A 12481-nucleotide genomic window follows, 5' to 3' on the forward strand; every position below is an offset into this window, starting at 1 on the left:
AATGCAGCCAGCATTGTAAACCATAAGTGTTTTTCATTCTGACTGGCTCGATTACATATGGGTGTCCTCTATATCTTTGTGTCTACTGTGAAGGAAAATGAGCCACACGTTGGCCACCATGCCACTTCAATACTTTGATCCAACATCAGCATTCCTCTCAGTAAGAAAGAGATTGATGTTTGTGGGGCACCTGTATGGTGGACACCCAGGGACATTGTCCCCTTCTTTTGACACATGTCCACTCCACCTCCCTATTTTTGGCATCCCTGTGCGTACACCAGCCCTGCTGAGGAAAGTACGTCAGGAGAACACACACACAACTCCAGGAGCATGACAAATCAAGGTTGTAAACAGGATTCAAGGTTAACAGTGTAATTTCCCTGGCAAATACCTGATAAGAGCAGTAAATTTGCTGCAATTAACACATTTCTCTGACAAAAACTCTGCCCTGCGACAAGGAAGAGAGAAGGAGAAAATATAGGAAGAGTTTGCTCAGGTAGCGTAACCCACTCCAACCAATGTAGGGATTTCTCAGTGTCACAATCTCAAATAGAACTCAACCAGTGTCTGACTGGGGCTTCTTGGGCCCACCAGAGGAAATTCTTCTTAAGGCCCTACCCCTATATCATCAATGAAGTCTACTAGGTGTTGAATCAAAGACATAAGACTCTAGTGACAAGTGATTGTCTCCAAAATCAGCTAAATGTTTTTTTCTTCTGGACCTCTAGAACCCAGCATGGTTTCAGAACCTGGGCCCACCAGAGGTTTCTCTGGGACTATAGTGGGCCTATGCAACCCAATGTGTGGCCTCAAAATGTCTACCGTTTGGCCTACAAAAACTTTTTATGTCTCTGCATAGAGAAAAAGTAAAGCCCTTCAACTAGTAAACGTTCCTACCACCATCCCTCCCTATATCAGGACAAAAGGTTCTCAGGCGTCTTGGGCCAACTGTTTCCATAATTTCTTAGAGAGTTATGACCATGGGGCCGATTCCCTAATTTGCAAACATTATGGTAACTTTGGAGAAGTAGAGTTCTGCACAGGGTCAGACAAAGGTTAATGGAGGTCCCTGGGAAGAATATTTGGGAAGGACCTATGAACACAGGATAATAGTTGTCAGGATCTCTCAACAATTTACTGTGTATTAGGCTAGCCCCCCTCTCAACTAAGGTCTGCTGGTGGAAAGGGCTGGAGGTAACTGGGTGGTGAAGGCCCCTGAGCCATTGCTCCACTTTCCTTCCCTATAATCTGATACTAGGTCACACTGTCCGGGGGCGAAGGATTGTTGGGTAATGTAACCCCCCTCCAGGTGCAAATGTAGGGTCACTATATTCTGCTTTGTCTATAGCTTATCATGTTATTGTCAACAACCTCTAGTGGCAATCCTTTTAATACCTTTTTCTTCTTCTCCTCATAGGTGAACCAGCTAAATATGACCCGAAATTCAAAGGACCTATCAAAAATAGGTGAGTGTAAGGCCTCTTTTACACGGGTGTCCCGGATTTGCTCCGGATGCGTCGCATGTGCATTGCGGGAAAACCGCGCGAGTAGGCACGCAATTGCAGTCAGTTTTGACTGTGATTGCCTTCTGATGTTCAGTTTTTTCTTCACTGAAGTTCGGGTTTGGGTTAGGTCTTATAACATGGTTATAAAGGAAAAGAATAGCCTTCTTAATACAGAATGCTTACTAAAATCTTGCTTCAGGGGTTAAAAAATAACAAAAAATTTACTCGCCTCATCCACTTGTTCGCGCTGCCGACATCGTCTTCTTTCAGGACCTGCAAAAGGACCTTTGATGACGTAATTGCCACGTGGTGAGCTTGATGACATCAGCGCAGGTCCTGCTGAATGATCTTCTAACTTAATGCAGCAGGACCTGCGCTGATGTCACCGCGCTCACTATGTGGTGAGCGCGATTACATCATCAAAGGTCCTTTTGCAGGTCCTGATAGATGAAGAAAGTGATGCCGGCAGCGCGAACAAGTGGATGAGGTGAGTTAATTTTTTATTTATTTTTTAACCCCTCAATCGACATTTTAGTAAGCATTATGTATTGAGAATTCCCTTATAACAAAGTTATAAGGGAAAATAATACAGTGAATTTACTTTAATAGGGCCCGGGGTTGCTCATCCCTATCATCTCCTAGCAACCATGCGTGAAAATCGCACCGCATCCGCACTTTCTTGCGATTTTAACGCAGCCCCGTTCATTTCTATGGGGCCTGCGTTGCGTGAAAAACGCAGAATATAGAACATGCTGCGAATTTCACGCAACGCACAAGTGATGTGTGAAAATCACCGCTCATCTGCAAAGCCCCATTGAAGTGAATGGGTTCACCTCATGCATTGCACCCGCGCGGAATTCTCGCCCGTGGGAAAGGGGCCTTAGTGTAATTGGCTGCTTAAAAATTGTTTACTGCATGACGTGGGCTCCGCTCCGATGCGCAGGGGCTTAGACCCAGGCTGTAAGGGCTAGGAAGAGATGATGCCTAAAGTGCTGATGTCAGTGATAAGGGTGATCTGTTAATTGGATGAGCTGGATTGTCTCAGCATTTAACATCCTTCACCATAGAGTTATACAGTAGGCAGACAGCGTGTTGTTTTATATGTACACCCCATATATGTATGTTACAAACAGTCACCACAACAGCTGATAGATATATTTAAGGGTCTACTCATACACCCTCTACAAGTGGGGTCAAAATTACTTTTACAGTGGTAGGCTGACCCATAGAAAGACTCACTACTGAGTCTATGTCTATGATCATAAATAGAAAAATATTGAAAGATTACTACCATACTGGCCTTAAAAAAAAAAAGACGAAAAAGTATCATCCTCACATTCACACCATATATGAGGATATACATTTGATGACCTAGAAAGTCAGATTTTGGAGCACCAGCTGGGTTATGGAGAGGAATGTCAAATCATTTTTTTTTTTTATCAGATATTAGACCATATTACAGTTGGCTGGTGACGCAGAGCTTCCCAACCTATGACAAAAATGTACTGTCGTGGCTGGGTGCTGGTTCTCACACCATAACTACATTTTCATTATGGTAGTCTCCGTGGGTGCTGCTGTTAGTTCATCTCCAGGAGCGAGGCTGTATCACCCAACTGCAGGGATCGGGGATAAGGTGGTTCCTGCCAGTTTTACCTCTTAGATGCCACAGTCACTATTGACCAGGACATCTAAGTGGCTAGACAGAGAGAGGGGGGCTCCCTCTGTCACACCATCGCCCTATTGCTATTGAAGCTTGGGGGGGGAAGAGACAGGTGGGCGGCTATCAGTGGACCCCAGGCTAGGTGATAAAGGTTGCCCGTGAGCACCTCACTGACCGGAATAATAAACTGCAATACACGAATTGCAGTGTATTATAGATGTGATCAAGTCACTTAGGGACACTATAAAAAAAATTTAAAAGTTAAATAAAATGTTTAAAAAATATAAAAAAGGGAAATAAGAAAAAAAAAAAACACTAAAAAAGTTCCCCAGTAAAAATAGTTTGTCATAAAGTGACACGTAAGTATTGCCGCGTCCATAATGCCCCGAACTATAAAAGTATAATTTAACCTGCACTGTTAACATCATAAAAAATAGGCCAGAATTGCTAAAAAAAAAAGGAATAAAAAGCAATGAAAACGTCATATGTACCAATAAAAAGTGTCGTGTCAGTGCATCCTGTATAGAATTATGTCCTCACACCACTCTGTCACTGAAAAAATAAAAAGGTTATGGCTCTAGGAATATGGCGACACAAAAACAAAGGATTATTTTTCGTGTTTTATTGTGTAACGCACAAACTATATAAATTTGGTATCGCTGTAATCAGTGTAATGTACAGTGTATGCTTTAAACGCAAACCCCAAAAGTTGCAGATTTGCTGTTTTTTTTCTTTTTTTCTTTTGCACCCCCCCCCCCCCCCAAGAAAAAAATAAAGCTAATCAGTAAATTAGATGTACTGAGAAATGATGCCATTGTAAAATACAAGTCGTCCTGAAAAAAACAAGCCCTCGCACAGCTACATCGGCGGTAAAATAAAAGTTATTGCTCTGCAACGTGAGGGTAGAAAAAAAAATAGACGTCTTGCGTTGACCGTCGATCATGGTCCTGTTCAGAGGAACCTATTGTAGAAGGATGTGATGGCGCTTGTGTTTTGTTTTGCTGACTGTCTCCATTCTCCATGTAGGAGTTGCACAGACATCATCTGCTGCATCCTGTTCATGGTGTTCATTCTCGGTTACATCGTGGTTGGAATTCTAGGTAAGCAAATCATTATTAGATATCGTCAGTGCTACTTAAATATTTGCTTGGTCAATTGTTACGCTATATGGTGTGCTCACTGGTGTAATCATGGGTAAAGCGTCATGCAGAGGAGGCCGTGGGAAGTGTACAGAAGGATGGCACTGTTATGTGGCACCCAGGCTCCATTCTAGGGGTATTCTCACTGGCACTGTTATGTGGCACCCAGGCTCCATTCTAGGGGTATTCTCACTGGCACTGTTATGTGGCACCCAGGCTCCATTCTAGGGGTATTCTCACTGGCACTGTTATGTGGCACCCAGGCTCCATTCTAGAGGTATTCTCACTGGCACTGTTATGTGGCACCCAGGCTCCATTATAAGGGTATTCTCACTGGCACTGTTATGTGGCACCCAGGCTCCATTCTAGGGGTATTCTCACTGGCACTGTTATGTGGCACTCTGGCTCCATTCTAGAGGTATTCTCACTGGCACTGTTATGTGGCACCCAGGCTCCATTCTAGGGGTATTCTCACTGGCACTGTTATGTGGCACCCAGGCTCCATTATAGGGGTATTCTCACTGGCACTGTTATGTGGCACCCAGGCTCCATTCTAGGGGTATTCTCACTGGCACTGTTATGTGGCACCCTGGCTCTATTATAGGGGTATTCTCACTGGCACTGTTATGTGGCACCCAGGCTCCATTATAAGGGTATTCTCACTGGCACTGTTATGTGGCACCCAGGCTCCATTCTAGGGGTATTCTCACTGGCACTGTTATGTGGCACCCAGGCTCCATTATAGGGGTATTCTCACTGGCACTGTTATGTGGCACCCAGGCTCCATTATAGGGGTATTCTCACTGGCACTGTTATGTGGCACCCAGGCTCCATTATAGGGGTATTCTCACTGGCACTGTTATGTGGGACCCTGGCTCTATTATAGGGGTATTCTCACGGGCACTGTTATGTGGCACCCAGGCTCCATTATAGGGGTATTCTCACTGGCACTGTTATGTGGCACTCTGGCTCCATTCTAGGGGTATTCTCACTGGCACTGTTATGTGGCACTCTGGCTCCATTCTAGAGGTATTCTCACTGGCACTGTTATGTGGCACCCAGGCTCCATTCTAGGGGTATTCTCACTGGCACTGTTATGTGGCACCCAGGCTCCATTATAGGGGTATTCTCACTGGCACTGTTATGTGGCACCCAGGCTCCATTATAGGGGTATTCTCACTGGCACTGTTATGTGGCACTCTGGCTCCATTGTAGGGGTATTCTCACTGGCACTGTTATGTGGCACTCTGGCACTTCTATAAGGGTAGTCTGGCAATGTTATGCAGCACCTTGGCTGACCCACTATTACGAAGGTGCCCTGGCTCCATTATATGGTCATTCTGACTGGCACTGTTATGTGGAACCTCTGACTCTGTTAGGTGCCACTCTCTGGCTGATACGATTATGAGGGCACTCTTGCTCATTATAGGGGCAAACAGAATTCTCATAGAATTAAATATAAATAATAGTATAGGTGTCCGTATAAGTGAGTATTAGCCTGGAGATTGGACCCTTTAAAATATAGCTTTTATTTAGTTTTATTTAAAAAAGCAAAAATATATAGACACCCTCTGGTAACCAGGTATCCAAAATAATATATAACAGGACGAGATGTTGCCCAGCTACCACCGTGAATTTGGTGAAAATAATAATAATAAATAAGATAGGTGTAAATTCCAAGGGCGTTGGTGACATTAATCGGAGGTTGGGGAATTGGATAGAGGATAGGGCACCTTACTGTGGGTACTGGGGATGGTTCTCTCCCTGTACCCGACCTAAAATAATCCTCTGCCCAGGGATGAACCCTAATGGTGGGATCCCCCTGTCCCCGTGCCTACCCTGTCTTGCCCTGTACAGCCCTGTACATTTGGAATTTATTACACAGTTCTTGATGTCAATTTTTACCCCGACGCGTTTCCCCACTATGGTTCCTCAGGGGGTCGGTTACTAGATGCTAATTGTTAAGAGTAACAACATGGATCAAAAAACAGGATAATAAAACCGATAATGTTTGATATAGTTACTATGTCCTGGTAGATGCCATGGGGCAGGCCATTTAGGGGAGGAGAGAGGAAGACTCACACTTATTCTCCTGATGAGAAGAGATGCAACCTGAGAGAGAAAATAATAAATAAAACCATTATTGGTATTTTACTTACAAAGGTACCTGGCTCTTTGTATCCCAGGGTGAAGAGAACTTACAGGTGAGGTGCCCCCCTGGTGTCTGGACTGCCGCCTGCCGAGCTTGATGGGGCAGTGGGGCATCCCTGTGCTTGTCTAGTTTAAATGAGCGTGCCTTTCCACCACCGGGAGCCGAATATCCGGTGTGTGGAACGCCCGCTGTCCGCAACTTCCGGTTTCCTGGAACGCAGGTATTTAAGGTTGACATTATCACCTGATCAGAGCAATGAAATTTATTAAGATAAATTAAGATAATTAAGCTGGGTGGAGCATGGTATAACTCAAACCCTTATAATATAGTTCATTGAGTACATTGTGTACTCATGACCAGTTCAGACCGAGGTGGATGTGGAGAGCAGAGATTCCAGGACTGTATTATTTCCCTAATTAATTTCCGAAGAATATTATTAAGAGGTGTGAAAACTTTATAAAAAACTTTATAAAAAAACAGGTGAAGGTCAGTCGTTCATTGAGGCCAGCAGGGGCTCATTATCGGGGCACTCTAGTACTGTTATGGAATCTCTGGCTCTGTATTAAGGGGCATCTTCGAGGAACATTTTTCAGGACCAGCTCTTCCTGCGCCGGTCTTCATATTCCCTGTGTTGGAGGATGTGCCTAATTTATGATGAGGTGCAGGCCCCATCATCCCCCAGCAATCCATGTGCCTAACCAAAAATCTACATCAGCTCTGAGCTACCATAGATTTCTGGCTTCATTTGCACCAGAAACTGTCGTGAAAGAAGATAAATTTGTCCGGCCGCTGGTCATGTCCCCTTTAAGGAAACTGGCGAGGGCACTGGAAAAGCAAGAGGTGCTACAATTTTATTTAAAAAGTCAGAAACACAGGCGCAAGAGAGATGATAAATCTCCACCTTTATCTGGAGCTATACTGCGGGTGCTCCAGCTCTGTTATGAGGGCACTCTGGCTGTATTCTGTATTTAGAGACTATGGACCAGATTTATCATTCCTCTGACAGCTCACGCCACTTTCACATATGGCTAAAGTCAGTTTTAGCCAAGTCAGATTTATGATCGGCCCTTTAAGACTGTAATAAATGTGGTTTGGCGGTAGCAGTTTATCCGTCAGTAAGCAGCTTTACAAAAGTCGCACGTTTTTACGAAAAAGTCGCACAGTTTTACGAAAAAGTTGCATGTTCTATTAAAAAGTCTCATAAGATATACATGGTCCTCACTGGAGTGAAATTGCGCATTTTTTTGCGACTTTTTAAATAGTCCCAATAGTAAATCTGTTTAGAGATTTATTTACATAAGAAAACACGCCCACTTTCAGAAAACTGGCGAGCATAGTGCAGAGCAGAAAAAAGTCGCAAATTTGTGCGCAGTTTTAGCGTTTGCGCATTTTTTTCCGACTTTTTCACTCCATTATTCTGACTTGAGCTAATGATAAATCTAGCCCAAAGTCTTTGTTGTCAGGACTTTTTCAATGAAGTTTCATGAAAAGAGCGCAGGAGGTGACAAAGCGCATAATGCTGTATATTCTGTATCCTGGGAACCACTGGAGGCGTCCGGGGCAGTACTCTTACTGCGTGGGCACTAATGGGGGGCAGTACTCTTACTGCGTGGGCACTAATGGGGGGCAGTACTCTTACTGCGTGGGCGCTAATGGGGGGCATTACTCTTACTGTGTGGGCACTAATGGGGGGCATTACTCTTACTGGGGGGCACTAATGGGGGCATTACTCTTACTGCGTGGGCACTAATGGGGGGCATTACTCTTACTGGGGGGCACTAATGGGGGCATTAGTCTTACTGATGGGAACTAATGGGAGCATTATTCCTACGGGATGCACTAATGGGGAACATTGTTCTTACTGGGGTGCACTTATTTTGGGCATTACTATTACAGGGGGGCACTAATGGGGACATTACTCTTACTGGGGGGAACTAATGGGGGCATTATTCTTACTGGGGGGAACTAATGGGGGCATTATTCCTACTGGGGGGAACTAATGGGGGCATTATTCTTACTGGGGGGAACTAATGAGGGCATTATTCTTACTGGGGGGAACTAATGGGGGCATTATTCTTATTCGGGGGGCACTAATGGGGGCATTATTCTTACTGGGGGGGCACTAATGGGGGCATTATTCTTACTGGGGGGGCACTAATGGGGGCATTATTCTTACTGGGGGGGCACTAATGGGGGCATTATTCTTACTGGGGGGGCACTAATGGGGGCATTATTCTTACTGGGGGGCACTAATGGGGGCATTATTCTTACTGGGGGGGGCACTAATGGGGGCATTATTCTTACTGGGGGGGCACTAATGGGGGCATTATTCTTACTGGGGGGGCACTAATGGGGGCAGTATTCTTGCTAGGGGGCACTAATTGGGGGTATTAATTCAGGGGCGCACTAATGGGGGCATTACTATTACTGGGGGGCACTAATGGGGGTATTAGTATTACTGAGGGCATAAATTTTACTGGGGGCACTAATGGGGGCAGTATTGATGCTGGGAGGTGCTAATGGGGGCATTAATAATATTGGGAGCCACAGTATGACAGCAACTTAAAACCCTGTGCTAGGCCACGCCCCCACAACCACACCCACTTTGGGGTGTGGCATAACATGACCAGTATTTTTTGTTGGGAAAGGTGGCAACCCTAAACACAATGTAAGGTAGGTGCCCACAAAACAAACCCAAACCTTTCTTGTGGAAATCTGGTTCTGCAGTAAGGTTTTCAAGGCACCGTTGACGGGGCCGATCAGTTTGGGTTACCATTGCTCTGCCGGCCAGGAACACCGCCTAGGTCCTCCCGTCCCCATTGTTTGATTGGCGGTCACTGAGATTTCAGAGTGAGTAGTGATGATACAGGCAGGAGAAGCTAGGTGCACCAGACATATTGACCCCGCCCAAAGTGCACCAAATACATTATTTACATTATAAGTAAAAAAATTAAAAATATTCCCCAGATCAAAGGACTGGATTTCCCCCAGAAAAGTATGGTTATGTTTGGTGGCACCTACGCTAGATGGCGGTATCCTTACTGTCTAACTGCTTTTGAAGGTGACAGACCCTCTTTAAAGATGCATCAGTCACAATCTTGGACGCGCCTTTTCATACATTTCATTAAGTGTTAGACGAACCAGATTATGTGTTTATTATTTTTAAGGGTACCGTCACACCTTTGTTTAAAGGGAACCTGTCATCAATTTTATGCTGAACTCACTGAGGGCAGCATAAAGTAGTGACAGGTGCGCTGATGTCACCGGTGGGTTTAAACCAGATGCATAAAGGATCAAAGATCGCTCTGATAGATAATAGTATATGGGTCAGATACATGTCTTACCGTACTCCACTCATGGTCAGTCTGTTTGGATGGGTTGCTTAGCAGTATGACGCCCTGACCCCGTGACTGATCACATGGCTGGGGGCGGTTTAGTCCGCTCCTTGCCATGTGACCACTGACGTGGCTAGGAGGCGGGTTATTTGAATTGTATTTAATGGTGCCATTTGTATATTACTTTGAGCTGTTATCACCTGTACTTTGATAAAGACACAGACTAGTGTCGAAACGCGCGTCACATATGGGTGACGAATAAAGAAACCTCCTTTCATCACTGGAATTACGGAGTGCTGGTCTCTCTTTTCCAGGCCTGTCCTGCAATGATTATGATGCTGGTTCTCGGCAACCACTTACTTTTAGCTCATGAGCATCACACTACTTTATGCTGCTCTGAGTGAGGGCAGCATGAAGTTGATGACGGGTTCCATTTAAGTGACCCGGCAGAGAACAGCCTACTGAAGTTCACTGGATATGACCTAGCCCAATACTGCCGTTCACTGCCAGACCCCATTGACCACAATGGAATGCAGCGGGGATCCGTCCGCTTTCCGGCATAAGTACCAGTTTTCAGCCGGACAAAAACTGTTGCATTGTCCGGCCAAAAGCCGTCATTCCCCTGCAAAGCAGCTGGATCCCATTATAGTCAATGGGGTCTGGCGGTGAATAGCAATATCCATCTAGGTCAGATCCGGTGAACTCCAGAAGGTTGTTAAAATAGATTTAAGCTGCCTGATATTTGGGAGGATTATCAGGAATGCATGTTCCTACGAATGCGTGTTCCTGATAATCTGCCCTTCTAAAGGTGCCGCAGATCACCCAATGAATGAGCAAAACGCCCGTTCATCGGGTGAAGTGATTGGAGGTGCGGACACCTCAATCATCATACCCGGACGGCAGAGTGTGTTGTCTAAACAGCATTCTGCTGCCCAGGAGGATTTAGTATGGGGATAAGTGATAGCAGCAGCCATTGCTCATCCTCATACTATGGAGGAGATCACTGCATGGAAATACAGAGCTTCAGCTCGACTTAACGAGCAGCTGACTGTCGGGAAGGAACACTTCCTCTGCCAACCATCAGCTTTGGTGGAATTTCATACCTTCATAATGTGTTTGAGACCATCATTTGTGTTGTGTTGAGGTAGGACTGGTCCATAGCTCCATGCAGTGTTCAGCCCTGTTCTACTTCTGTTGTAATCCACATTCATTACGGCAAGAACCACTCAACTAAGTAAATAGGAAAAACGGTCCATTATTACTTCAAGACATGAAGGTCAGTCAATGCAGAAAATTTCCAGAACTTTGAAGGTGTCCTTAAGAAAGCTATCAAATGCTATGATGAAACTGGCTCTCATGAGAACTGCCCCAGGAAGGGGAGACCAAGAGTTACTTTCACTGCAAAGGATAAGTTCACTAGAGTCACTAAAGAAACCTCAAATTAAAAGCACCTCAAATTCAAGCCTTCGTAAATGCTTTACAGAGATCAAGTACCAGACACATCTCAACGTCAACTGTTCAGAGGAGACTGTGAGAATCAGGCCTTTGTGGTCAAATTGCTGCTAAGAAGCCAATACTGAGAAACAAGAAGAAGAGCATTGCTTGGTCCAAGAAACACAAGGAATGAACCTTAGACCAGTGGAAATCTGTGCTTTGTTCTGATGAGCCAAAACGTGAGATTTTTTGTTCCAACCACCACGTCTTTGTGAGACACAGAAAAGGTGAGTAGATGGTTTCTACATGTGTGGTTCCCATTGTGAAGCATGGAGGATGTGCTGTGATGGTGTGGTGGTGCTTTGCAGGTGACGCCTTCAGTGATTTATTTGAAATTCAAGGGACACTCAACCAGCATGACTACCAGAGCTCTCCGCAGAGACATGCCATCCCATCTAGTTTGCTCTTAGTGGGACCATCGTTAGTTTTTCAACAGAACAAACACACATCCAGGCTATTTAAGGGCTATATGACCAAGAAGGAGAGTGATGGAGTGCTGCATCAGATGACATGGCCTCCACAATCACCTGACCTTAACCCAACTGAGATGGGTTGGGATGAGTTGGATGCACAGTGAAGATAAAAGAAGTCAACAAGTGCTCGGCACCTCTGAGAACTCCTTCAAAACTGTTGGAAAACCAGGTGACTATCTCATGGAACTCATTGAGAGAAGGCTAAGAGTGTGCAACGCAAAAGGGGCAGAATCTAAAACATGAAACACATTTTTTTGCTGAATACTTAACAGGGTTATCCAAGGGTAAGACAGACCTCCCATAGTGGCTGACCCACGGTGGAGATCATACTTACCTGGTCCCAGCTGGTGAGATTGGTGTCTGTTGCTCCCAGTCCAGCTCTTCCTTTCCCTACCGCACTGAGATCAACATCCGTCAACGGGGAAAGGACACAGGACACATGACCACTGCAGTCAATCACAGGCCGCAGCGTTGACAGAGCCGGCTTAGGAGTGTCAGACACCGAATCCAGCGGTGGGGACCAAGTAAGTAAGATCTCCACTGCAGGTCAGTCTCCAGGGAGTTGTGTTTTACTCTTGGATCACCCTCTTAATTTCATATGTGTTCCTTTATTGTTTTCATGTCTTCAATTATGAATCTAAAATGTAGAGAAAAAAAAATACAACAAAAAAAACGAACAAACTGGTACTGTACACTGAACCCAAAAAATAAAAGGTGTACTGT

At 45.0% G+C, this 12481-nt stretch overlaps 1 protein-coding gene across 1 annotated transcript in view; it reads left to right on the plus strand.

Annotated features, from left to right (window-relative positions):
* The window catches only part of SLC44A4 (solute carrier family 44 member 4), a 60982-nt gene that overhangs the window by 18023 nt on the left and 30478 nt on the right, over window positions 1-12481 (plus strand). The window contains exons 2-3 of the mRNA XM_040405473.1: window positions 1418-1466; window positions 4192-4265. Of these exons, the coding sequence (XP_040261407.1) occupies window positions 1418-1466; window positions 4192-4265 (123 nt within the window). The remainder of the gene's footprint in view (window positions 1-1417; window positions 1467-4191; window positions 4266-12481) is intronic.

The sequence above is a fragment of the Bufo bufo genome, chromosome 8 (genome assembly GCF_905171765.1).
Source record: "Bufo bufo chromosome 8, aBufBuf1.1, whole genome shotgun sequence".
In the NCBI taxonomy this organism is placed as follows: Eukaryota; Metazoa; Chordata; class Amphibia; order Anura; family Bufonidae; genus Bufo; species Bufo bufo.